At 42.7% G+C, this 26,656-nt stretch overlaps 1 protein-coding gene across 3 annotated transcripts in view; it reads right to left on the bottom strand.

Moving 5' to 3' along the window:
- Nucleotides 1-5,908: 5,908 nt before the first annotated feature.
- The window catches only part of SLAIN1 (SLAIN motif family member 1), a 59,165-nt gene continuing 38,417 nt past the window's right edge, over nucleotides 5,909-26,656 (bottom strand). For 2 of the 3 annotated variants that reach the window (XM_045070882.1, XM_004754418.3), the window contains exons 3-8: nucleotides 23,199-23,348; nucleotides 21,926-22,075; nucleotides 19,492-19,833; nucleotides 13,564-13,719; nucleotides 8,663-8,948; nucleotides 5,909-6,991 (exon numbers count right to left, since the gene is read on the bottom strand). In XM_045070882.1, coding sequence (XP_044926817.1) covers nucleotides 6,916-6,991; nucleotides 8,663-8,948; nucleotides 13,564-13,719; nucleotides 19,492-19,833; nucleotides 21,926-22,075; nucleotides 23,199-23,348 — 1,160 coding nt within the window. In that variant the 3' untranslated portion in view covers nucleotides 5,909-6,915. The remainder of the gene's footprint in view (nucleotides 6,992-8,662; nucleotides 8,949-13,563; nucleotides 13,720-19,491; nucleotides 19,834-21,925; nucleotides 22,076-23,198; nucleotides 23,349-26,656) is intronic. The other variant, XM_045070881.1, reaches the window with a different exon arrangement.

The raw sequence follows: 26,656 nt of genomic DNA on the forward strand, positions 1-26,656 counted from the left end.
CAGCACTTCAAATGTATCTTGCCACAGCCTTCTGGCCTGCAAAGTTTCTGCTGAAAAAATCAGGTGATAGACTTATGCAGTTTCCCTTGTATGAAACTCTTTCTGCTTTAAAAGTCTCTTTATCACTACTTTTTGCCATTTTAATTATGTGTCTTGGTGTGGACCTTCTTGGGTTAATGTTTTAGAGATTCTCTGTGCTTCTGAGGCCTAGATGTGTTTTTTCTTCCCTAGAGTAGGGAGCTTTTTAGTTATGATGTCTTCAAACAAGTTTTCTGCCCCCTCTTCTCCTTCTAAGATTCCTAAATTGCAAACATTGTGATACCTGGCGATGCCACTGTGTCCCCTTAACCTATTCGCATATTTTATATTTATTATTTATTGAGCTCCTCATCTTGGTTGCTTTCTATTACTTTTTCTGATCGCTGATCCTTTCTTCTGCATCTTCTAACCCACTGCTGATTCCATCTAATGTAATTTTAATTGTTACTGAACTCTTCGCTTTTTATAATGTTTTCTGTCTCTTTGCTGAAGTTTTGTTAAGAGTTCTTCACTCTTTCTTCAAGTTCAGTGAGTATCTTTATGTCATTATTTAAGTCCTTTATCAGATACAGTGCTTATATCTGTTTCAGGTAGCTCTTCTGCTATGATTTTTGTCTTATTCTTTCATTTAGAACATTTTCCTTTGTCTCTTTATTTTATCTGATTTTGTTTCCATGTATTAGGGAGGTCAGCTACACCTGGTCTTGACAGTAGGTAGTAGCCTTGTGTAGAAGAGGTCCTGGGGTGCCCTGTAGTAAATTCCCCAAGTCACCAGGACTACGCACTCCACAAGCATCTCCTATTTTGGTTGCATTGTTTACATGGCTATGTTTTCTTAGAGCTTCAGAGAGCCCCCAAATCTACATATGATTTTTCTTTCCCACTCTCTGGCTGAGACTTGAATTGCCTATACAGAGACTAGGTGTCAGGAGGCTAATGTGTAGGATGATACCAGATTATATGTAATGATGTCCTTGTGTTGCCTAAAAAAAGTTGGTGATGGTAAAAAAAGTTAAGATTAATATTCTTTGATTGGTGAAGGATGAAAATTTTAATTCCTAATAGACAGCAAAAGAGCATTAGGGTATAATTTTCAAACCACTAGGAGAGAAAGCTAACAGATGTAACAAACACTCATAAACTTATTTTTTTTAATTTAATTTTATTTATTTATTTGACAGAGAGAGATCACAAGCAGGCAGAGAGGCAGGCAAGGGTGGGGGGAAGCAAGCTCCCCACTAAGCAGAGAGCCTGGCTTGATCCCAGGACCCTGGGATCATGACCTGAGCGGAAGGCGGAGGATTAACCCACTGAGCCACCCAGGTGCCCCATAAACTTATTTTTAAATATGTCAGTCATTTTATATACTATTGGCTTAAATGCTCAAGCAGAGGGGCAAAGATTTTCATACTAGGTTAAGAAGTGAACTATATGCTATTTTAATATAACAATGATAAAAGTCTGACAGCAAAGGTTTAAAAAATATATATATCCTATAGATATTTAAAAAACTATTATAGCTACTTAATATCAGAAAAATAGATTCCTAGTCATTTTAAGAAAATGAGTATTTCCAATAACAGGTTCACTCTGTGAGGAAGATAAAGAATATCCACATATATATACACCAAATCCTACATCCTCAAAAGACCTGAAGCAAAATTTGGCAGTCGTGTAGATGTCCACCACTGGGGTAGGTTTTCTCATAATGCTTGTGGAAGTACAATAAGTAGACACAACACCAGATTTTTAAAACATGACCTGGGCTCTAGGCCTCAATGGCTTCACTACTGAGATTTATCATCAATTTTTAAAGGAGAAATAATTCCAATATTATATAAATTTGTCCAGATAGAACACAAAGTACTTCTCAAGTCATCTTATGAGTCTAACATTATCTTAAATTATCTCTATCAGGTTTAAGAATTAAGAAAAATTACATCAGGGCTCCTGGGTGGCGCAGTTGGTTAAGCAACTCCCTTTGGCTCAGGGCATGATCCTAGAGTACCAGGATCGAGTCCCACATCGGGCTCCCTGCTCAGCGGAGATTCTGCTTCTCCCTCTGATCTCTCCCCTCTCATGCTCTCTCTGTCAAATAAATAAAATCTTAAAAAAAAAAATTACAGATCAATTTTATTCAAAAAATTGGACAAAAATCCTAAACATTCATAAATCAAATCCATCTATCTTTAAAAGGGAATAAAATGTCCAGGCCAATTTGGATTCATATCTAAATCAGGGTCGATTCAATATTAAAAAAAAAATCATCAAGTTGGCATATTAAGACTAGAAGAGATATTTTAATAGAAGGAGACAATGGCTAAAATTCACTTTTGTAATTAAAAATGCTCTTAACAAATTTGAAAGTTAATGGTTAAAAAAAGCGCTTTCTTTTTGAAATTATCAAAAAGAAAAATATCATTTGTATTTAATATTGCATTGATGACTACAGTCAAGATAAAGCAAAAATAGGACAGGAAAGGAAGAAATAAAACTCACTCTCATACGTTTGACTATGTAAGTAAAGGCTAACAATAAATTATATAGAACTGACATAAGCTTAAGGTTGAATAAAACATTCAAGAAAATGCTGGAAATGAAATTTTTAAAAATATCCCTCACAATAGCATCAAAATATCAAATACCTAGAAATTAATCTGGCAAAGAGTACAAAAGCGCTCCATGAAGCACTTGGCACAATTGAGAGATGAAAGAATTCTTCAATCAATAAAAGACCTGGATCAAGTTCATGGATTATAAGACTCAATATTGTAAATCCTTTCCCCCAAACTGATTAAGTTCTATGCAATTCCAATCAAAATTCCAACAGGATGTTTTTCTGAAATGTCACTGACTGCAAGGCCATGTGTATTTTTGAACAAGCTAAAGGGACAGGAATAACCAAGACCCTCCTAAGGGAAAACATGAGAGCAAGATGGCTTTGCTGGGGCGCCTGGGTGGCTCAGTGGGTTGAGCCTCTGCCTGCAGCTCCGGTCGCGATCCCAGGGTCCTGGCATCGAGCCCCGCATCGGGCTCTCTGCTCAGCAGGGAGCCTGCTTCCCTTCCTCTCTCTCTGCCTGCCTCTCTGCTTGTGACCTCTCTCTGTCAAACAAATAAATAAAAACCTTAACAAAAAGAAAAAAAAAAGATGGCTTTGCTGTTTGGCAAAACTTACTATAAGGCTACAGTGTTTTAAAAAAGTATGGTTCTGAGATTCTACAAGAACAGACAGTTTAAAACTGGGGTACGGGTGGAGTTTTCAGTGTTATTAGGACAACTAGATCACCACATGAATAATAAAAATACAGGTGGGAAGCAAAATAATAAAAACCCGTCACCCTGAAGGGGGACTGAACCTAGTGACTTGCTTCCCACGAACAGAATATGGCCAAGTGATGGGAAAGCGCTTCCAAGATGAAGCGGAGAGAGCCTGCCTTCCGCATTTCTGCTTCACCCTCCTGTAACTTCTCACTTGGGCATCCTGATGAAGCCAGCCACAGTGCTGGGAGCTGCCCCAGGACAGGGCCCTGAAGAAGAAACAGAGGGTGGCCTCTGCTCAGCGGCACACGCAAGATGAATCCTGCCCACAGCCCTGTGAGTGAGCGTGGAAGCGGATTCTTTTCCCAGGCCAGTCTGGGGCACAACCCTACGCCTGGGGACTCGGCTGGGCTGTGGCCAGACTCCCAGCCCCACAGCAACTGTGAGAGCTTGTGTGAGGCCACCAAGCTTTGTGGTAACTGGTTACACGGTGACAACTAGTACAGATTAAGCTCTGCTCAAATCCATTAACCCGACACCATCTCTGATTCCCCTCCATATACGAAGCTCTGAGGTCTTTCTCTGCCTGAGGCCAAGCCACGGGAGCCAGCAACTCATGTCAGCTAGAAGGCCCACGTGCCCAGCTCCCACTCCTTAGACCTCCTCTCCATGCAGACTCGCTTCGCTGATCTCGGCCACAGTCCCAGCCCTCCCTGTCTCCACCCGTGGAACTCCGTCCTTCTCCTTGCCCGCTTGTTTCCACTTGTGAACAGAGTAGATCCACTTTTCACAAATTACCCTGAAGCTGGCCACTTCGACTACCCCCGCTGCGATCCTTCTGGTTCAATTCCGCCTCTCTTGCCTGGATTACTGAAACAGTTCAATCTCCATTTGCCATCTTTAGTCTATTCTCCCCCAAATGCCAGGGTGATCTATTTAAACCTAAGTCAAACCATGAGCTCTGATGCAAGCTCCCCTTGCAGAGTGCCGTGAAACTCCGCACCGCAGCCCACAGCGCCCTGACCTCTCCGCTCCTGTCCTGCTGGCCCGTCTGCGCAGCCGCGCCGGCCTTTCTGCTCCTCCTCCAGCTGCCGGGCCTGCCCCCTCCGAAGCCCTTGCAGGCAGGGGTGGTTCTGGAGGAACGTCTTCGGATCGAGAGGGCAGTTCCAGTAAGCCTCGGGGGTGGGAAATCTCCATTTCTAGTAAGTTCCCAAGAGATACTGATACAAGAGGCTGCTGGTGTTCTGGAGAACTCCAGGGGAAGAGTCTGTGAAGTAACTTTAGGACTAACTCTCCATCTCCCAAATGTGCAAGGGTCAAGTCCTTAATGAGATCTAGGCAGGTGACATTTAACAGTGTGAGCTCTGCCGGTCTCGAGTTTTCTCTTGCTTTAACCCCCCCTACTTTGAGCACCTTTTGTTCCCTTCCGGAGCAGTAGGGATCTACACTGAGATTCACTCACTTGATCGTTTACTGTGTCTCCGGCCACCTGGAATGGGAGATCCAAAGCACGGAGCTCTTTTTCATCCCAAGAGCTGAACAGACTTTTTTGGATAGAAGTAACTTAAATTGAAATTTAGTCCTTTAATTTCCTTAGCAGAATAGAAATCCATTTTTTAAAAAAAATGTACTAACTACATGTGCTCATAGGAAGAGAGCACAGCAGTGGGGAAAACAGATTTCTGAGATCCACTAAACTTAGATTCCTAAGTCAGCTTTACGACTAGCGAAACGTCTGTATAAAGTTAACATGCTACCTTGGACTCAGTGTGTTTATTTTGTAAATGGGGAGAGAAGCAGGTGGTTTGGGATAGACAAATGGACGCGAAATTTCTAGGACAGTTCTCACTAAAGAAGTGCTCAAAAAATACTCCTTCCTCTTCAGTATCTCACAGCTCCTCTAGCTCACATTTCATTTCCTCAGCGAGTTATCTAAAGCTGTTCTAGATGGGATTATATGTAAGTTTCTATTTTAATATTTAACATTAAAACCTTTGCCTAACCTTTCCATAGTACCTTCAGGTGAAAAAAGTTTTCCTATAACATACATCAGACGTAACAGAGAAGAATAGTTTGCTGATACTGGCACGATACTTCAAATCGAACCCCCCACGAAATGTTCATCACGGCTGGTGTTTATCCGCAAGTATTTCTGGGCAAGAGGCTACCTGAGTTGACGGCCGTTCTAAAAGGAACCTACACCTCACTGCAAAACCAAAACCTCCCAGGACGCCTGGGTGGCTCAGTTGGTTAAGCAGCTGCCTTCGGCTCAGGTCATGATCCCAGCGTCCTGGGATCAAGTCCCGCATCGGGCTCCTTGCTCGGCAGGGAGCCTGCTTCTCCCTCTGCCTCTGCCTGCCATTCTGTCCGCCTGTACTCGCCCTCTCTCCCTCTCTCTCTGACAAATAAATAAATAAAATCTTTAAAAAAAAAAAAAAACCCAAAACCTCCCATTCTTACCAGGGGTATTCTGGAGAAACAGTTTTCACAAATGTGAATGTCAGCTATAGCTAGTCTGCCTAAGAACGAAGCGGCAATACCTGCTCTCACAACGACAGTGAAACACAGAGATGGTGTTTTTACTGCTCATGCTGCACAGCCATGCGTGACCTGGTATTGCTGAAATAGTCTTTATTTCTGAACATTCCAAAAGAGCAGTGTACACAGTAACAAATATTGTCATATACCATAAGAAAGCATTCATTAGTGCAAATGGGTTTTGTAAAAGGTCTATCAAAAAGATTTATTTGCTTTAAAATGCATCCAGTTCCAGAAGCATTGTTAATAAAACATTACAGTTTCTCATCCTCTGTAATAAAGTAGTGAAAATCAATCGTGGCACAGTAGCAAACACTGCAGGTATTAAGTGCAATGAGCCCGTGATGCCTTTATAAATCGGAAACCCATGTATGACAATAAATTAACAAAGAAAACGACAAGAGCCGCTAACTGGCTACTTCCTTGCGATGCTTCAGCTCAGGTTGTGCTCATTCAACATAAAATTAGGTCTTTCAAATTGTATGGTGGATTTTTGCTGATCTATCCCTAGAGCTAAAAAAATAGTACCTTACCACAAAAATATTTTTATGGCACAAAATTTAAGTTGTTCCATAGTGGTTCACATAGGTGTAAAAAGAAATAGGCACAAAAAATAAAATTCCTGTAAACTATAAAAAAGTAAACTTCAAAGCATAAATTATAGAACCTAGTTGTAAATATGCAATGTATTAAAATACCGAACATGTAATGGGAAGATGTTTAGAACACGTAAGTAAACTGAACAAGTTACTTTACCAAACTCAGGACAAAGAAAGTATTATCGACACATCTCAATCCCCTCGAAAAGTGTTCAGGTACGTAGCAGTTCTACAAAAACCCCCTAGATCTAAGTGTCACGATACCACGACCACGGCTCCCAGACCGGTGCGGTATTCTCTCAGGCAAATATTTAAGTGCAATCATTAGTCTCTGGCGCTTGGTCCGCTGAAAAACAATGCAGTCAATATGTTAAATGCAGAAGGGAAAGACTATCCCGACGTTCACGGTTACCTAGCCAGCTAGGTACCTCGACCCTCATTTCCACTCCTTGCCCGTGCTCCAGGGGCCCGTCGAACCGCATCAGTAGCAGCCGTCTCTCCAGCTCCCGTCCCGCAGAGCGCTGAGCGAAGACAGAGGCTTTGGAGGCTGAAGGAAACTGCGGGGATGGAAAGCGGCCCGTGAGTACACTCCCAGGAGTCCCCGCACTTGGCCAGCCGTGACCGGCCTGTTCCAGAGCGTGCCGGGAGCCGTGCACTGGACCCTCACCACGTGCTCGGCAGCTGGAAACGCCATTCTCAGCACATGCACTGCCTTGGGTGTTGTTACGTGCGAACTGCAACATATCCTTCGGGGACAAAGGGTATTTTCAAACCAGAAAGAGAAACTAGTCTAAAGACAAATGGGTACTTCCTTGGATGTAAACAGCAAATTCACACGAAGTAATCTGCAGCCTTACAAATAAAGATGTGCCTAGCTTACTGGCAAAGAAGAATACCCAGCGTTGGCCTAAATCTGAGAGGACGTCCTCTCCTACAGCCTGGCAGTGACCACCATGAGACGAGCTTAGCTTGGAGACCTATTCAAGGACCAATGGAGGGTCACAGTAACCTACACCCATCAAATAATGGGATTCTAGTCTGCCATGAACATAACACCATGTGCATTTACAGGGGGAGAATAAGCCAGAATTTATTAAACACGCAAATAAGAAATGCTTTCTATGTGAGTAATGGGATTAGGCGTTCATTCACTTTTGTTTACTTTTAATAGTTTCTGAATTTTTTTTAATCTGAGCACCTATTCTAATCGGAAAATAATTATACATATTACCACAGAAAGAAGGGAAAACTGCTTGCTCATGCAACACCCCTTTTCATACCGTCACTGTGACCCATTCACCCCCCCTACCCACCCCTACCCCTGGGTCCACAGCCTCGTTCCTGGTCCGGAGCGATTACTGCGGTTACTGCCTCCACGGTCGCCTCTTCCAAAACTATCCCTGACATGCAATTGTCATTGACCTAAAACACTTCAAGATCTCCAGTTCAAGAAGGGCACATCGTGACCATGAGCTTGTCTGATATGTGCCTTGCAACTAATCCAAAATTTTAAAGAAGGAAAGTTCCAGCTGGACCACACTCACCTTACCAGCATAAGCTAACAAAGGCCCAGCTCCGGATCACCAAGGCGCCGTCCCCAGCCAGGCCGGGGACAGCGTGTGCATGCATACGCCTGCCTAACGCATTTGCCTATTTTGATGAAAGATTACTATTTTGACAAATATTTACAATTCTATCCTGTGCTAGGCACAGTCCTTAGCCTTGGGGTTTTATATTCATGACCACCCCCTCCCCCGTCCCCATGAAGCTTACATTTCTAGAGAGGACAGTCAGACCGTAAACTAGGAAGTCAGGAGAATCTGTAGTCCCTCGGATGGTGATCAATGCTATGGGGGAAAAGGGGGAGGAGGAGGGGGTAGAAAAGGAGCTACAACCGCCCCTGGACTTGCCCTTGTGGACAGAGGGGTCATCTGAGCGAAGTCCTGAAGGAGGGGAAAGGCCCTGCAAATTACTGGGGGAAGGAAAATACACGGACGCCCCAGAGACGGAGCGTACCTGGAGAATTAAAGCGAAGGTGGTGCATCAGGAGTGAAGTGAGGAGGGAGGAAGGGACACCCCAGCCCCCCGCCCCAGCACTTTCCAGAGGAAGGGGGTCAGCGGTCAGGTCATGCACGGCAGCGTGCTGGAGACCCCGAAAGGGAGGATGGTTCCTGCGGTTTCCAATTTCAAACTGCAAAAGCGGCTGTGGAGCGGACAAAGGTTCGTACCTTCTAACAGGCTGTGCAATTTTGCTTCGAGGCAGGTTGCTCCCGTTTATTGCCAGTGAAGGTCTGGGCAGGGCGCTGCGGCCCACGCTCCCGACCGCGGCGGCTTTGTTTGGTGTGGGGATGCCGGAGCTGGAGTACAGCTGGAGGCCGTTGGACAGAGGTGTGCTGCTGCCGCCGCCCTGCACGGTGGGGCTCACGTAGGCCGTGGCTTTCAGCGGCTGCCGCACAGACACGGGGAAATGCCCCACGCTGTGGATTCTGTGCTGGAGCTGTCCCGGGGAGGGAACTAGAAACGAAAAGGACAGGGGCGAGAGAGAAAACTTACATGGCGACCCAACTCAGGAAATGTACCTCCCGTTCAAGGCCAGTGCAGTCTGAAAGGGAACGCACAGAATTGAAATGTGGGTTCCAGACAGTAGTGAGTACTAGAAAATTCTATTTTTTTTTTAAATTAATTTATTTGACAGAGAGAGGAATCACAAGTAGGCAGAGAGGCAGGCACAGAGAGGGAGAAGCAGGCTCCCCGCTGAGCAGAGAGCCGGATGTGGGGCTCCATCCCAGGATCCTGGATCATGAACTGAGCCGAAGGCAGAGGCTTAATCGACTGAGCCACCCAGGCGCCCTGAAAATTCTAATTCTTGACACGTCACCTGTCCTGTCTATTAGCAACATTTCTGAGCAAGGAACTCTATCTAGAAGCCCCATCTAACAACAGTTTCCTCCCCTTTAATGAATGGAACCAGCCCTGAGTTCTCACAGGACAGTTTCTTCCATGCTTGATGGGAAGACATTAGGATGTTGATGGTGGCTCTGGGGATGGTTTCATGAAAATAAAATGAGGGGACGATTAATACTGTGACGACAGGAAGACAGAGGTGACATCAGTAGGTTACGAACAGCTTATTACAGGTTAAATATTTTCGTCATGGCATTGACCGACGTCCTAGGGTTGGTGGAAAGAATAAATGAGTTAATCCACATGAAGCCTTAAGTGGTGCCTGTCAGTTAGTAACCACCCAACCAGCACTATTATTACCTTGAGAACAACAGCCCTCCGGGTAAGAATGCATAAAAACTACATCAATATACTTACACACCCAACATTTTCTAAAGTAGTTTAATGGGTTTTGAACTTAACCATAAAATAGGAAGCGAGAAAGACAAAAAAAAAATGTCCCTTGTTTTAGCTAATGTTTCTTAAATTATTTCCTTAAAAAAATAGTTTTGCTGAAGCGTCTGTCAGGTGAAGTCCATAAACAGGAACGCTGACGCTCCTGTATGGCGGTCGAAACTCAACACTGACTAAGGTCCTCACAAGACTCTGGGTAGTTTTGATCCCAGCGAGTTTCCATGACATGTAAAACCTCTGTCAGTGGACAGATAATCTCTAAGTTCTTTTCCAACCAATTCTACAATTCCTTAATTAGGTAGTTTTTAACCATGAGTATTTCGATACACTGGCTAGTCAAGGTGTAACAAATGCGCCAAGTAACTAATGCAACATAACTAACTTGAGAGGTTCACAGGGGAATCCAGGGAAGGAGAGGAGAGACAGGGATATATGGACGCCTCCAAACTTCTTAATTGCTCAGTAAGCCTACATTGCTCAGGACAAAAAAAAAAGCCTAGATTTAAAAAACCAAAGTGAATTTGGCTTAGTCGCTTTTAAAAAACTTAAGATTTATGTACTTCATGTATATTAAGTCTAGCACTCGATTTTCAAAATGAACACGTAGAACCACCAGTCACACCAAGACAGAGCCTTACCTGCAGCCCAGAAGGCTCTCACCCCCACTCCCACTCACTGTTCCCATAATGGTGACAGTTATTCTCACTCTGTCACCACAGATCGGTTACTCCTACTCTTAACTTCATAGAAATGGAATTACACAGTACGTTCTCTGGCTTCTTTGACTCAGCATCATGATTCTGAGATTCAGCCATGTTGTCTGCACTACTCTGCATTATATGACATTATATTGAATGTCAGTTTGTTCGGCTGATGACGGAAGGCTGGGTTATTTCAGTGTCGGGTCTGGGCAACGTTCCTGAATAGGTTTCAGTGTTCATATCTACTCATTACGTAAGATATATTCCAAATTCTATAACCATCAGGATAAATAGTTATTAGCGAAGTCTCTGAATACAGCATCAAAATAAAAAACTATTTCTAAATACCAGCAAAGCAGAAACTAAACTTTAAAAGAACACTACCTATAAAAAAATTTAAAAAATCAGATACCTAGGAATAAATTTAACTATGAGGCAGAAAACTTCCACCAAGAAGCTACAAACACTTTGGTGGGAGAACATGGAAAAAGATCAAAATGAAAAGGGGTTCCAGGGTAGTGAGTCAGAAGAATATAATGAAAATTGCAATTCTAAAATTTATCTACAGTTTCAGTGACCCCAATCCATATCATTTGAAATGAAATTACACAAGTTACTCAGGAAAAGCATCCTATAAATTCTCCTATATACAAAACCAATAACTATTCAAGATAACTACTTGAGTATTTTAAAAGAAGTGGAAAAAAACAATGTGAGTTAAGACAAAATCCCAATTGTACAAGTAAGAAAACAAGAATCAGAAGAACATATAACTTCCTCAAGAACTTATGATTAAGACCCAGACTCAGATTTTTTTTTTTACTGCAAATCCAGTGGCCCTCCTCTGTATCACGTTGCCTTTTCAACATTATTATCTTACCTTTGTGGTTCCCAGAAAGTAAAATGGCCCAGAACTAGGGATCGTCGAGATATAAACCCAGAATGTAGACATAATAATCACTTGGAACACTTAAGAATAAAAGTAAATGAGAAGAGAATCCTGAGATTTGACAGAAGTGTATGACTGACCTTCTCTTACACAGCAGTGCTCTGAAGGGTTTTTCTTCTCTTGTTATACTGCTTGATTTTCAAACATTGATTTTTTTTTTTACAATGATGAATTGGAATTCTATAAAGAAAAATTTCCCCTTCTCCATTTATATATTTTGTCCATTAAATATGGACCTGTAACTATTTACTCTACTGGTTAGAATCTTTTTGAATTATTTTTTTCTGTGGCCTCAGCATCACAGATTCGGTGTCTGGGCACTTCAAGGCATTTTCTATGTCCTTCTGACGGATTCCCATTAGTGTCTGAGCACTTCAGTCAAAACTAGCCACTTTCTGTTGTGGACATCCATATACATTGTTCGGGCACTCAAATCATGCTATTAACCCACACGGGGTTGGACTTAACAAAAATTCCTAATCATTACCACATTTGTGACTGTCACGACTCTGTTTTCCCATTCTACGCGAATACTCTCGACTCCTGTACTCAACTAGAGAGCTGCGTGCTCACCTCAGTTCAGTGTCATCGTGCTCTATCTGGCCGGCTTCCCCAGCTGCCTCCCAGTCAAGTGGCAGCTCTCCCTTCACCCCACCACCCTCAGCAAACTCCGTAGGTTGTCTTCGGTGTCCTGACACAAGTCGTTAATTCCAGTATTAACAGATCAAGGCCTAAGATAGCCCTGGGGCATTCACTTACTCATGCATTCAAACCTTCCCAGCAAACTCATCAAATAGCAGGCAGGGTGCCAGGTACAGGGCACAGAAAATCAGCTAAGCTAGGGCCCAAGCCCAGAGGGAGCCGATGAGCTAGCCTGGACCATAAATACAAAGACTGTGAAATATGACACACCAAACTAGGGGAGCACCAAAAATCGAATCCACCCTAGATCTGTTTCGGAACTTTATGGGGAAATCTATTGAGGTCATCAATGGAGCCTTTTCAAAGGGTGTGTGGTGTTTGCGCTGCAGGATAAAAGTAAACAGCAAAGACTGCATAAAGAAAGGGAAAGAACAGCACACGGGAGTCAGAATACGCTTGCAGTTAAAGGCATAAACTCCAGGGTAATCAGAACAGTTTCTAGCTCTATTCCTTCAGCTGCACAGCTTTTACTGTTGCTTTCTCTTCATTTGCAAAATGGGAGCCAGGTCAGAAACCACCTCATAGGGTTACTGGCAGAGCTAAGTAAGACAACAGATAAAAACCGGTTAGCACCGTTCCTCCAGCTCAGTTAATGTTCCCATTTTGAAATGAAAAACGGTCCCATGGGGCAAAATACCACTTGAACCCCAAAACTGGACTCGGGGAGGAGGGCTTCAAGTCACTCTGGGTGCAGATTTAGACATTTGGCTGATGACCTTGGTCGGCCCACTCTGAACACACTTCATGCCTCCTGTGTTTGGGCCACATCATTATTGGGACTGTGACCCTCAGTCCGCCTGCCAGGGGTCACTCTCAGACTTAATCCCAACTACCCACATAAACAGCATGAGTCGGAATGGGAGGGGGACACCTGAACCACCACATGCCCACAGGAAATAAAAACACATGCATCTGAGATTTCACGCTCACTGCACTGCTCACTGCTGGGTAAAGCATACAGAGAATGAATGACAGACTGTAGTGAGCTGAAGGGGAGCAGATAAATACTACTCTACATGCTGAAACAGAGCTTCATTTTGGGTAGAACAAAGCTCTGGACTGGTGAACAACAAGACCAAAGTAACAGCAAGACTGAACAAGTGTGCTTTCTTCAGAGGAAAGGCATCGAGCAGATAGAGCTAGAAAGAGGCAGACCTGCGAGGAAAACAGAGGTTATCTTTGTTTAGACAATGAGTGAACAAATGAATCATCCTATAGTACTTCTACTGCTATCCTTGGATAGTGAAGATTAAATATAGTTGACTAATTATTAATTTATTAATATATGCACTTATGAAAATACTAAATCGTATGAAGTTAAAAAATAAAAGGAGAAAACTTTCCTGCTATGTCCTCAAAAGAAAAACATGTTACAAATGAAACTTACAAAAAAAAAAAAATCACAAATCACCATACTTACTACAAGACTGTATTCTCGAAATCCCGGTGCCGGCGCCATGCAAGCTCGAGTCAAAACTCTGACTATTTCTCACGGTGACCGGAGAGATGGCGTTGCTGGTGACCGCGGTTGTACTTGGCATCCGAGCTAGATTAGGCATACTTCTCCGGAGCTTGTCTAGAAAAGAATTTTAGTTAAAAATCATAAAGCTTATGCCAATTAAAATAGTAGCTTTCAAAAGTAAACATAAATGATATATGTTCATAAACAGATAAAAATTGTCACGTGTGTTATGACTGTAACAAGCTACCATGGAATTAACCTTCTCTGTGAACACACTCAGTAACTCCAGGAAGGTTCTACCAAATATACTGTTTAAAAAAAAAAAAAAAAGTGTTCCATAAAAAGAAGTAGGGATTAGCTAATCAATTAGCTATTTGTTTCTATACAGTGGGTGGATAAAATAGTATCAAAGGGAGGTTAGAGAATCCTCTTACAGCCATTTAGTTAGAAATTGTTACATATTAATTAACAAAAAAAAAGCATATAAAAATGGGAAGAATGATTAAAATTCTACCCTGATGTGTTTTGAGATACCCACTCAACACATCACTATGACCCCATTAAGTTCTGTAAAGTTTTAACTAGGAGCCGGCCTCTAAACCTCCTGAGACATGAACCAGAGACCGCTTCCAGTCATTCTCCTTGCTGAGTCTGCGTTCTGCCACAAGGGGGCAGCAGAGAGCCGCCTACAGACCTCAGTGAGGCTGAGCTGGTAATTCAACGCAGGACTGCACCCTGGAAAGACACAGGGACCCCAAACTAAAGTCCGGGTTCCGGGTCACTCACCCAAGCTCAGGAAACAAAGCATCTATGTGAACACCAAGCCGAGCCCCCCTCCTCCCCGTTCAAGTACGAAACTGGATTCATTCCTTCCTCCCCTTCACACACCGCTCCTTCCACACTTACTCCGCCCTGCTGGCTGCCCTGACCAGCAAGCAAGCAAGCAAGTCCTCTAATCCAGAAATTGGGGCCATCTCCTCTGAATCGCCCCCCTTCTATACCCTTACCCCCAAGTCCTGTCAGTTCTGCACAAGAGTTAATGAATGTTCCACTACATCTGGTTCGGACCTCACTATTGACCAGCCACATTGTCACGAAACCCTCTTGCTTGGTCTCCAAGCACCCTGTCCTGTACCTCCTACCCATCTTCGCCACTCCCACCTTCATCTGAAAGCCCCTAGGCATGGCCAACGTGAGACCCTTCAAGGTATGGGCTCTGTCCTCCCTCCCCAGCCTTATCTCCTGCTACTCCCACCCCTCAGCCTACTGGCCTCCCAGTGGATGAGCCAAGTTCCCAAATGTTCCCCACTCCCCGGCACCTGTGACGCGCTGGTCCCTCCACTTGGCCATGCGTCCCCACTTTGTGGAGGGAGCGAATGAATATGGGCACCAGAATTCACTGTGTACGTACTCTGTGCCAGGCATGGTAGCTGCTGGGGGTACGGGCCGTGTACAACACGTACAGTCCCGGACTCTGAGTTTTATAATCTACACCAGGGTTTCATAATCTTTTTTTCCACTATCGATCCCAAGAAGAAAACCTAAAATAAATTTAACGTTAACCTTTTCTCTCCCAAATGGAACAAATACTGAAAATAATATTCTGAAACTCAAACATTTTGAACTTTGGAGGATCACCAACCATTGTAATAATCTCGTGCTTTTCACACATGCCCCACTTGCCTCGATAGTTTCATTTTTATTGGTACAGGCACTGAAGCACAAAGAGACACACTCGTCAGGACATTCAGGTTTGTGGTCACTTTCCTTCAAGCTAAATCAGAAAACGAATGATGTACTTGAACATTCATCCAAAGCGTGTCCGAGGACAAAACCAAACCCATCTGCACTACTCATTCTATATCACTTAGACCCAGCCTCTGTAGCCCTATCCAGCAACTTTTGCCTCCTTGAGACAGTCTAGGGAAAAGACAGAAAATTAAACAAATACAGTAAGGATACTTACATCATAAACATGAAAAAGTATAATAAACTGTAGAGAGGACTAAGATAGGAGACCAGAAAGAATTATATCGACCTCACTAACTTCTATACAGCCCTGAGCTGAGGGATCTACCACCCCCACACCATGTCCTTACTCCCTGTGGATACTTCTAGAGTAATTATGCTCAGACACTGCCAGTTACTGTTAGATTTCTTGACCATTTTCCTCATTATCTCCTTGAAACCTGCTTTTAACAACTATAGGCCTCGTATTCCCAAATTCTTGCTAAAGTTGCTAACCCCGGGTAGGAGGCATTTATACATCCTGCAAATGTGATTAATATGTATGCTGGAGAAAGGAGAGAGAATGGATAAATCTTAGAGTCAACGCTTAGATCTTCTGAATATCACGATAACTGGCATGAAAGATGGGCCTCTCTCAGTACAAGACTAAATTACTTCGATTATATATATTTAAGCTGAAGGGAGGCACCGGGAAAGAATGATAAGCCATTATTTAGAATATGCATTGTGTTTCTGTAGTTCTAAGTTTCCAAACTATTTACCATAAAAGTTTCCATATATCTAGCTGAAAGGTAGTATCATAAACATCTGTTTTCCACCTAGATATACTAGTTGTTTTCATTCTGCCATAATTAATTCATCTCCATATATAAACACACACTTGTTTGTGGTTGTTAAACCACAAAAGAGCTGCAGACATCTTGACCTGTGACCCTCTCCCTCAATTTTAATATGATGCCTTGACTTCCATGAAGCACACGGGATTCATTTTCTTCCTAATATTCTGAACTTTAATAAGTTAGTCCCTAACTATGACATTCCTTAACTGCAATTCTTTTCTTTGAAATTTATACTCAGGTACTTTGAAATCTTAGGAAGCGCCTAAGAAAATTCTGTAGAATCACAATACTGTCATGAATATAAACAAAATAACAACAGTTTTTAATAATCCATACACATAATTTTCCAAACATTAAGAAAGTCTTTCTTAAACTTCTTCCCCTAAACCATGATCAATCAAGGTTCACGCATTAGATGTGGTGGTTAGGTTTCTAATCTGTTCATCCAGACGCATCTGGCTTTCAAAACCAATCTTTATTCATGTGAGCATCAAGTCAGCTTCACAAAGCTTTAAACGTGAAATACGCTCTTAAAAATAAAGGCTACCAAATGTAAATATTTAGAACATGACTCCTCCGGGAGTTTAGCTGTGACCTCCAAGCTGTGTCAGGGACCATCGAAATGAAGTACCCTTTCCTGTCAAACAATTTGGAACATGTTAATGATCATATATACTTTAATATTCAAGGAATCAAAAATAACACTCTATTTCTATCTTCACAAGAAATCAGCAATTTACCCTCAAGTACTGAGAACGCAGCAGGAAGCTGGAGGAATAGACCAAGGCAAGAATTTGAATGAGTTTTCTCATAATGAAGTGGCACCAGGACTTACCCCTCTAGGAAAACAGATTAAAGAATCCTTGGGAAGGGAGATACTCAGTTACCCACCAATCCGATCTGGCCTCCCAATCAATACAAGGGTGCAAGGGAGGGCCTCGAGCCAACAGTGCTTACATCACGCCACCGACAATCCCTGCCCAATCAACTCCCTTTACATTGAGTAAAGATCCTACAAGATTTAGTCATTTTTCACATCTGGCAAATGATTCCAAATATGCTCCTTTTAATTCTTTACCCCTATAAATACTCTGGTAACTTTTTAAGAGCCCCCCCTTCTGAATCTAGGTAGTGTAGGAGCTATGGAAGCAATAAATATAAACATGCATTTCTGGTTTCTTTTTAATTATTTTTAAATGAATCAATGATTGAACAATCATTCTCTCCTATCCATACTATTTTGGTGATTTAGAAAAATATTTGATAGTTTCCAAGTAATCATTCATATTTCACACTTTTGCTCAAATGATATTCTGTGGTAACAGATGAAGGCTCAGCTGAGTCTCTCTCTCTCTCTCTCTCTCTCACTCTCTCTCTCTCTCTCTCTCTCTCTCTCACACACACACACACACACACACACACACACACGTGCGCGGAGGAAGGACAGAGGGGGCGGGAGAGAATTCCAAGCTGGCTCCACACCCAGCACAGAGCACAATGCGGGGCTCAGTCTCCTGATCTGAGATAACGACCTGAGCTGAAATCAAAAGTTGGACCCTTAACTTACTGAGCCACCCAGGCGCCCCAGTGAGTCCTATTTTCTTTGAAAAGTGGGTGGGAGACAACCTTTTTCCTTTTCTTCAGTACATATACTCCAAAATAAGAGTAATTATTTTGTTTCTTCCTTAGGTTGGAAGAATACGCACCAGGTGGTTTGATGCAAAATTATACCTAAGTTTTTTAAGAAGAGGTAATATCTGGCCCATTTATAGCCAAAGAAATCCAAGTTCACAGACCTGAGAAACCTTTAAGGATGGGACTGGACTCGTGAGCCTGTGCTCTCACCGCTAGGTGGCACAAGTCCAGTCCAGACGATTGCCTCTGTAGTCCATTTTCCTTTGTATGTGGAGACCAGAGCTTTAAGGAAAACTAAAACTACCACAGTCAGGACACTAAGCGGTGATAGGTCTCTGCTTTCCTAACAGGAACCATCATAGCACAGTTCCAAGGAAACCTAATCTTTTTCACCGTGGTGTTTGGTGTAAGGTAAAGCCACTTTTCTAAGGTAAGACAACGATCCGCTGGCAACACTGATCAAGACGCGGAGCTGGCATCTGCAGGATGGCTGGGCTGTTCGAGGATACCTGACAACCTTTAGAGCAACAATTCTTTTAAAATGAGGCTGACTTTGATTAAGCACATCAAACATATTGCTTTTTCTGATATTATGAGGTTGAGTAAGTTGAGTTACTATGACATGACATAGCTGCCGATTTTTCTTTTAAATCTGGAATCTAAAGGTTCTCAAAGTGAAATTATGACTAAATGTTCAATATTTTCAAATGATCTTTCAGTTAGCATGAAAGGTAAAAATACAGAAGAAGAAAAGGTGAAAACTAAAAAAAATGGTAACGGGTAATCACAAATACGATCTGTATTGGGCCTTGCAGTACTTTGAAGTAAGCGGTTTAATCACTCCTGGGCCCAGAAATGGCGCTATATAATGATTAGAAGCTATAATTATAATTATATATCTGGTTTATTTCTCCATGTTGTATGGGATCTGTGGATGAAGTCTGGCTGGTCATTACTGTAAAAGCATACCAGGCTTAGAAGAGGACCTGACTGTTCTCCCTACAGTTTGTTGAAGGTCAAGGACTGTAAGTCCTGGAAAACAAATGGCAAAGTGGGAGAAAGGAAAACGTACAGGAGAGGACACGTGCTCTGACCGCCACGTGACACTGGGGCAGACCAACTTGCGTTAGCAAGCCAAGCATCAGCCTCCTTACCCCTCCTGCTACACAGACCCCACTTCCAGACGTCCGAGGGAGAGACACATCCAGACTTGTCTTAATCCGGACGCACATGAGCATCACTGGGTACGTTTCCCGTTCCTCACTCCGTGCTGGGAACAGGCCGGACACTCAGCTGGTGGGATACAGAAGGAGCCACGGCTCGGCGTGGAGGCCTCCACGGGACTCCCCTGTGAACTCCACCAGCACCCCCTGCCCATCCTGCCCTGAATGAGCCACCGCACAAAGATGCCCCCCACGCATGACCCATTCTGTGGTGGCCACATCACAGTGTTTTTTTGAAGCCCTAAATCTGTAAATCTGGGACACGTCATCAGACGCTGGTCAGTTTTAGATTTTAACTTAGACCAAACCAATAAGGTCCTAAAGACTTACTTCGTAAGTTTGGGAAACATTTACTAATTATTTACATTGACCTAAAAGCCATTTCCTACTACACATAAAGCTCAAAGCACATTAAAGTCCAAAGGGCACATATAACCTACCTCCACTGGTCCGATTTGGTTGCTGATCTGGAGCTTGGGCTTGAGGTGAGTAATACTGTTGCTGCTGGTAATTATTTGAAGGAAAATACTGGGAACTGGGGCTCCTCCTACACTCCCGAATGCTGGAGAAAGTCTGTGAGTGGGGAATGCCTCTTTGGAAAGACGAACATCTTGGAAGACGAGGCTGCGGTGGTGGCAAATGATCAAATTCTTCCTCATCCTCCAGACTGAAGCGGTCATATTCTTGATCGCTACACGTCCCTTTTTTTCCTGAACTCAGTGACACACTGGAGCTATGTCTGGACACAGATGCTGAGGTGGAAGCGTAATCTTGCCTGAGACCTGGGACAACAAGAAACAGTATTACCTATGGAGACTGTTCAACCTAGCAAAAATTAAGTGGCAATGAAGTATCAGAAGAAAACGTGTGCCAGGTAAACAACTCAAATTAAGAGCCATTATCCTGCTCATGGTTTATTAAATCCCAAGAAAACAGACACAATAACCCACCAAACAGGTGTCCAATATTATACTGTTCTGTTCTGCAAAAAGACCGCCCCAATTCCAGAGAAGACTAGATATACTGCCACAGTTCATCAGTCAGTGTCTGTCAATTTCCCCAAATGATCCCTTCTGAAATCTGGAGAGATACTTAGGAAAAGCTACGCATCATCATTATGAATAGTATGTTATGGGTTAGATAATAAAAATAATCACATCTCCTACCGGGGAGGAACTCCTCCTGTCCCTAGCCCCAGCTTTCCAAAGTCAAAGCAAAGTTCAAAACCCAAGCTACAAAATATTTTCTTACAAGGTCGCTTCTCTGTCCTACTTATTACTAATACTATCTTTTTCAAAGCATACTGACACTTCAATAGTTTTGGGTCATCCCAAATGACAACCATCTAAAAATAGTCAAAATGGAAGTTTCTAATTATTCACCTTATTACCAATACCACAATTTCTTAAAAGCAGGAAGTGACATTAATCGTTTAGCCATATGTTTTCAGAATAAGTCATTGTTATCTTACTACTATGGAATAGTAACATAAAACCGTCTCTTTGCCCCTCAAAGTGTATCTTCTGAAACTCTCCGTAATCATTACACTGTATCTCATAATAGCCTTGACTAATTCTGAAAGCAGGAAATGGTCATGCTTCAGTGAAACGATAGTTGGCTGTTTCTACTTTATGCTGACCTGAAAAGATAACTCCAGAACACACCAAGCCCCATCCAGTGCTCAACAGCTCACTGTGCCTCTTGATGCCTTTATAATAAATACCCCTGCCATAGTTCACTCCTAGATGACAGGTTAACTTTACTGCAGAACCACTGATAAACTGTCCCATTTCTAATTTCTAATTATCTTCTCTTCAATCATTATTTATCCTGAGAAGTTTATTAATGCATTTTAATTGAGCTTATATTAAGATAACTATACCCTTACATGCAGTTCAAAGAACACAGAGACTGCTTGTGCAGTCTGCCCAGCTTCCCCCAATAGTCACATTCTGCAAAATTACCAGAATAATACGACACCTGGGATATTGTGATATAAACCCAACTTTTTTTTTTTTTTTTTTTAGATATTCCCAATTTTACTCAGTACATGGAAGGACTAAGTCCTCTGCATTTTATCACCTGTAGGATCAAATAGCTACCACCAGGGTCAAAATATCGAACAGCTCCAAAAACTCGCAAAACACAAATATCCCTCGTGCTGCCCTTTCACCGCATCCACCTCCCCCAAGATCCCACATCCTGTCTGTAAATGCCATCAACCACTAATCTGTCCTCCATTTTTAAAATCTTCTCATTCTAAAATGTTACAGAAATGGAATCATGCAGTCTGAAGTCATCCTTTTTCGCTCAGCAACATTCCTCAGAGCCTCATCCAAGATGCCGCCGGCACCAGCAGTCTGCCCCTTCCTGCGGCGGAGTGTGCGGGGCCACTCCAGGGTATGGGGCGCCGCAGCTTCATGAATCATGCACTGCCCAGAGGGCATCTGGGGTCACACCAGTTCGGGGCTATTACAAATGAAGCACCGCAAACATGTACAGCTATTTGTGCAAACACAAATTTCTGCTGTTCTGGGATACGTGCCCAGGACTACAATTTGCTGGGGCCTATAGAAATTGCGTGTTCGGTTTTTTAAGAAACAGTTTCCATAGCAGCTACACCACAATGTCTTTATATCAAATGCGTTCTGATTGATGTCTTTATATATAATACATGTGTATATCCTAACACCTTCCAATGCCCATGAGAGCCTGAGCAGCACTAACTGGCCCACGTCCAAGGTGGGCTGGTATGAGAAAAAGCATCTAATGTTTACCCATTGCCTGGGGAGAAATGCCTGAGCCTCCCTGCCTCCTTACATTCCAAGCAGAAGCCTCTAGTTCAAGAAGTTTTCTAATTTAAAAAGAACGTACTTTCTTCTTGGAGACGAGCCATGATCTGAACGTCCGTGAGATCCTGTAACTTATATCCCATGGAGATAGAATCATCTTCCAATTCCGAAGTACTCAGCTCACTGTCTATAGAGGACTGGGGGCTGAGAGGGGAGCCCCTGGAGCTGTGACCTAAAATCCAAAGCAAACAGGTTTATTATTTAGCCTGGAGAACGGGTGTCTACATCATGCTTGACATGTCCTGTATCAAGTCAGCAACTTTTTCTCTAGTTTCCTGTCACCCCAAAATGACCAACCTATCACTATTTAACAGGGAGACAATATGCATATCTTTCACATGTCCATAATTCACATAAACAATTTGTTTTTACAAATTCAATGTTCACAGTTAAAAAAAAAATCACTCTGTACTATACACCAAGAAAAAACTGTTAAGAGGGTAGACTGAGTTAAAATTAGAAAATAAACATCTGTCACCAATGCTGAAATCCGCACCCCATTACAGAAGTAGAGATCTAAAGGCATTATATAATACATATCCATGTTCGCTTTCAATTAATAATCAGATATGCTTATCTCCAGTAGTAACTGATTTTTAAATTATAATCAAATAAATTTTTCTCAAACAGGTACAAGCCATGCTCTGAATACAAATATCACACAGAAAAGACCCGCATATATACACAGAAGCATACACAAAACCTTAATAAAGGAGGGAGCACAGCAGTCACAGGAGACTTGTAGTCACCCACAAAAGTAAAAAAAAGCAACAAGTTGGGTAAGAGAATGAAGGAAGAAGAGGACCCAAAGGGAGAAAAGCTGTAGGAATGGAATCACACCGGTGCGGACACAGGGAAAGGAAGAGAACGTCATCTCACAAAAAGGTATTGTGGCTGTTTTTTCTGCATAGCCCTGGCTTCATTTAAAAAAAAAAAAAAAAAAAGTAATCAGAAAAATAAAATTAAAAAAACCAAAGACACAAAAGCCTTATCTTCCTGAATCCTAACAAAATACCTAACTTGTGTACAACACTGAATGTTAAAAGCACGTTAGGCATTCAGAAACGTCACCAGACACGTACGTCTTTGCTAACAAGGGAAAACTGCCTACGACACACAATGGAGAGCACGTTACTGGTGCTAAAACACAGATTGCTGGGCTCCTCTCTGTACCCAAAGTGTGCAGCACACACTGTCCAGCACAAGATCGCCCTCCACTGTCCAGGGAAGAGGATATTTATGCTGTTCTTAAGGACTGACAAGGCAAGCAGCTAGTCAAGAAGTTGAAAGATTACCTGTTCTTTCGGGTGTTAGTATTGCTTTATTTGAGGTTTTAGAGAAGCTGGGAGTATTAATGCCATTGCTATAAGGGCTGAGTCTTGCAACAGGACTGTAAGGAAAAGCCAGTGAGACCTTTGAAGAGAAGGGATTCCGCCATCGGCTCGCTGTCACAGAAGCAGAAAATAAACAGCAGCAGTTAGCTATCCGGAAGCAGATGCTGATTTGTCAGAGGGAGAAAGGAAAGAGGTTAAAAAAAAAAAAAAAGAAAAGACAAAGCAACTTTTCATAAAGATATCTTAAATGACTTCCATTTGTTAAGGCAGGAATATGTAAGTATAGGCCATTTGTGAATTCCTATGGATACTTTCATTTAAGAATTAGTAATCAGCTTGATTAAAGCCAATATACCTGTGTAATAATGAAAACTTGTTTTGAATTTCTACATTGGAAATGTTTATTTTCTACTCTGTATTTCTGCACAAGGATTTAAGTGTTTTATAGTATATATAAAAGGTCAGTGTCTTAAAAATGTCAAAATTAGAAACTGTGGGGAATGTTAATATTAACTACATATGTCCTATATCTTTTTGTTCCTAAAATTAATTCCCAACCCATTTAGCATCAGAAAATGTCGGTCAAAATTTTTTTATAGGAACCTGCTCTTGGCTTACAGGACAAACCTAACAGGACGACTGCCTTTCTGAATGGCTGCCATGAGTCCAAAACAAGACTTAGGGAAAAACAATACAAAAATCACAGAAGGATATAAAATTTAATGACAGCTATTTCTGATGGCAGGTGAAGAGATCAGCTGGTGATTTGCTGTTAATTTTTTTATAAAAAATATTTTCCCAGTTATCTGGAACACGTGTTACTTATGTAACATGAAAGATAGGATGGTACATACTATTACATCAATACTTCAAAATAAGGACCAAAAAGGAATATTACCTCTAGTGGGCAAATGATTTAATTCCTACATTATTTCACCTGGCCTATTTAATTTACTTCCCGTCTCCCAAATTGCCGCCCCTGCTATTCCTAAGTTCTAGTGATCGTGAAAAAGACCTCAAATTGTAAAAACCTAAGTAGCAACAAACGTCACATACTCTCCCTTCAAGGGATGCAAATTACTGTGCTAGGAACATCTGTTTTTCTGAAAAGCAACCATTTCAACATGTACTAATAAGCAGGACAGGAGGGAACACCTAAAAAATACAGATGAGGTTAAACTTCACTTAAAGCAATAACTGGGTTTGTATTTGCTGGAAATGGGACAAAACCTGGAGAAGCAAGTGTACAGGGGACTGCTGTGACAGGAAGGCCCCAGACCACTCTCAGCCAGCACTGCTGATGCACAGACAGCTGAAAAGTGTTCACAGATGGGCAGATGGGGTGAAGAGAGAGAAACTGTGGGACGTGGGGACCGAGAAAATCATCGGCTCCCACACTGGGATTCTTAACATCCTTGCAAACAATCACCAAGGTGATCTAAAAGAGCAAAACGTTTCCTCTTGTTTCAGCAAGAGTTCTTGCCTTAAGTACCATCCTATTCCAACAACTATGTAAAACAAAATCATTTCCCTCTGGAGGTGAACGAGCTAAGCGAAGAAACTGCCTCCACAGTGACCCCACTTTTGGAACTTGTGAGTGTTTGGAAAGGGCCACTGCGGAGAAGACTCGTCCCTAACTCACAGTCACCTCACTTCCCCGATATGTCACTACAAGCGGAGACCCGTGAAGCCAGCATTCCCAGTCCCTTAACTTCAAGATACGTGAACCTCATCCCCAGATACCCTGAAAGATGGGGGTTAATACGAGAGGTAGCCACTCTCACACCTTCAATCTCTAGGACTCCACGTTTCTCATTAAAATTCTATATTTAAAAAAGAAAATCAATAGCTCTTTGTGACGGCTAACTCGCTTAACAGATGATGTTTGATCACTTGCCAGGCAAATTACAGTAACTGCGTGTTCTCACCCACAGATGCCGGCGACAACGCATCCCGAGTAAACAGCATTCACTGCTCGGCACAGTGACTACTGTGCCCCAGCCTCCCGGCACAATGGCACAGTGATTGTGGCTCTGACAGCAAGATCCCACTAAGAACACAATTAGCATCTATTGCAAGAAAGAATGCTCTACATTGTCCTTGGCAGGGAGGGTTTTAAGAAGAAGGAGGAGAATTACCCTGGGGGCAAGCTAACAAAACAACAGCGTTTTCGAACAGTGCCCGAGGCTGTGGTGAGTCAGAGGGGGGAAAGGAGCGGAAGCCATCACATCCTAGTCATGCTTCACTATGCAGCGGAGGATTACCACAAGTTAGAACAGGACGCATTTTTATGTTTGCTTGTTTGTTTTTTGAGGAAAACTCTACACCCCAATGTGGCGCTTGAACTCATTGAGTCACCTGCTCTACTGAGGGAGCCAGTGAGGTGCCCCCAGGAAGCACTAGAGCATAAAACAAAAGAACCTTCTACAGGGCCATTTTATCTTTTTCGATCAATTTCATGGACTTTTCATATGAGGATGGTAAGTTATTTGAGAGGCTCAGTGATGGTTGTGATGACCCTAAAAATGGAATAAGACAATGCTGTTATAGGAGAAAATCGCTAATAACGTTCTGAACAGCAGTTATGTTGTCTTATACTCCAACTACAAAGTGCTACCTGTAACTCCAATGCTTTTCAAACTTGAAGGTGGCATGGACTCCTAATTTTTGGTTCTATTCCGACCCTTGAAGAGCAGAGCTAGGCCCAAACACCAGGGCGCACTGAAGGTTTTCATTCCCAAACACCTTAAGTTGAGCTGCCTCCCGGGACGCTCTCTTCCGCATGCAGCTTCTGGATGGAGATGCTCGCCACCCTGCACCAGATGCACGCCCGTCTACTCAGCCAGCCTGTGGCTGCCACCACTGCCTCCCACCAGCCTGCCCCCTACCACCATTGCCCCCACCAGCCTACCCCTCACTACCACTGCCCGCGCCAGCCTGCCCCCCGCCAGCCTGCTCTGAACTCACAACCACAGCTGCGTCTGTCAGATACTACTGAAACTGTATTTCTTTCCTCCATTAAAGTACGGCGGTGGCTCTTCACAGCACACAGGATCTGGAAGGCACATGGGATCATCTCGCCAGGACCCTTCCCCGCCACTGGGCCCCGCTGCCCACTCTAGCGTTTCCGGCTTCCTTGCTAACACCCTCGGGCAGCAAAACCTTCTACCGTGCCTCCCTCCTCTAAAAAGCATCTTCTACTGAAAAAAATCTGATCAAGTACTAATGTACAGACTGGTCCCTCTTTCTGCCAAAATAGTGTCTAATGGTCAATTATTTTTGGTACATCTCTAAAGTTGCCAGACTTAAAAAAATAAATTACAAATCTGTAAAGCTATTTTTGTACATCATTCAGTATAATACACCCCCCAAAAGAAACTTTAATTTGCTAAATGGTCCAGTGATAATATAGAGCAAAT

Source organism: Mustela putorius, unplaced genomic scaffold (assembly GCF_011764305.1).
Source record: "Mustela putorius furo isolate JIRA1106 unplaced genomic scaffold, ASM1176430v1.1 tig00003974_pilon_pilon_pilon, whole genome shotgun sequence".
NCBI lineage: Eukaryota > Metazoa > Chordata > Mammalia > Carnivora > Mustelidae > Mustela > Mustela putorius.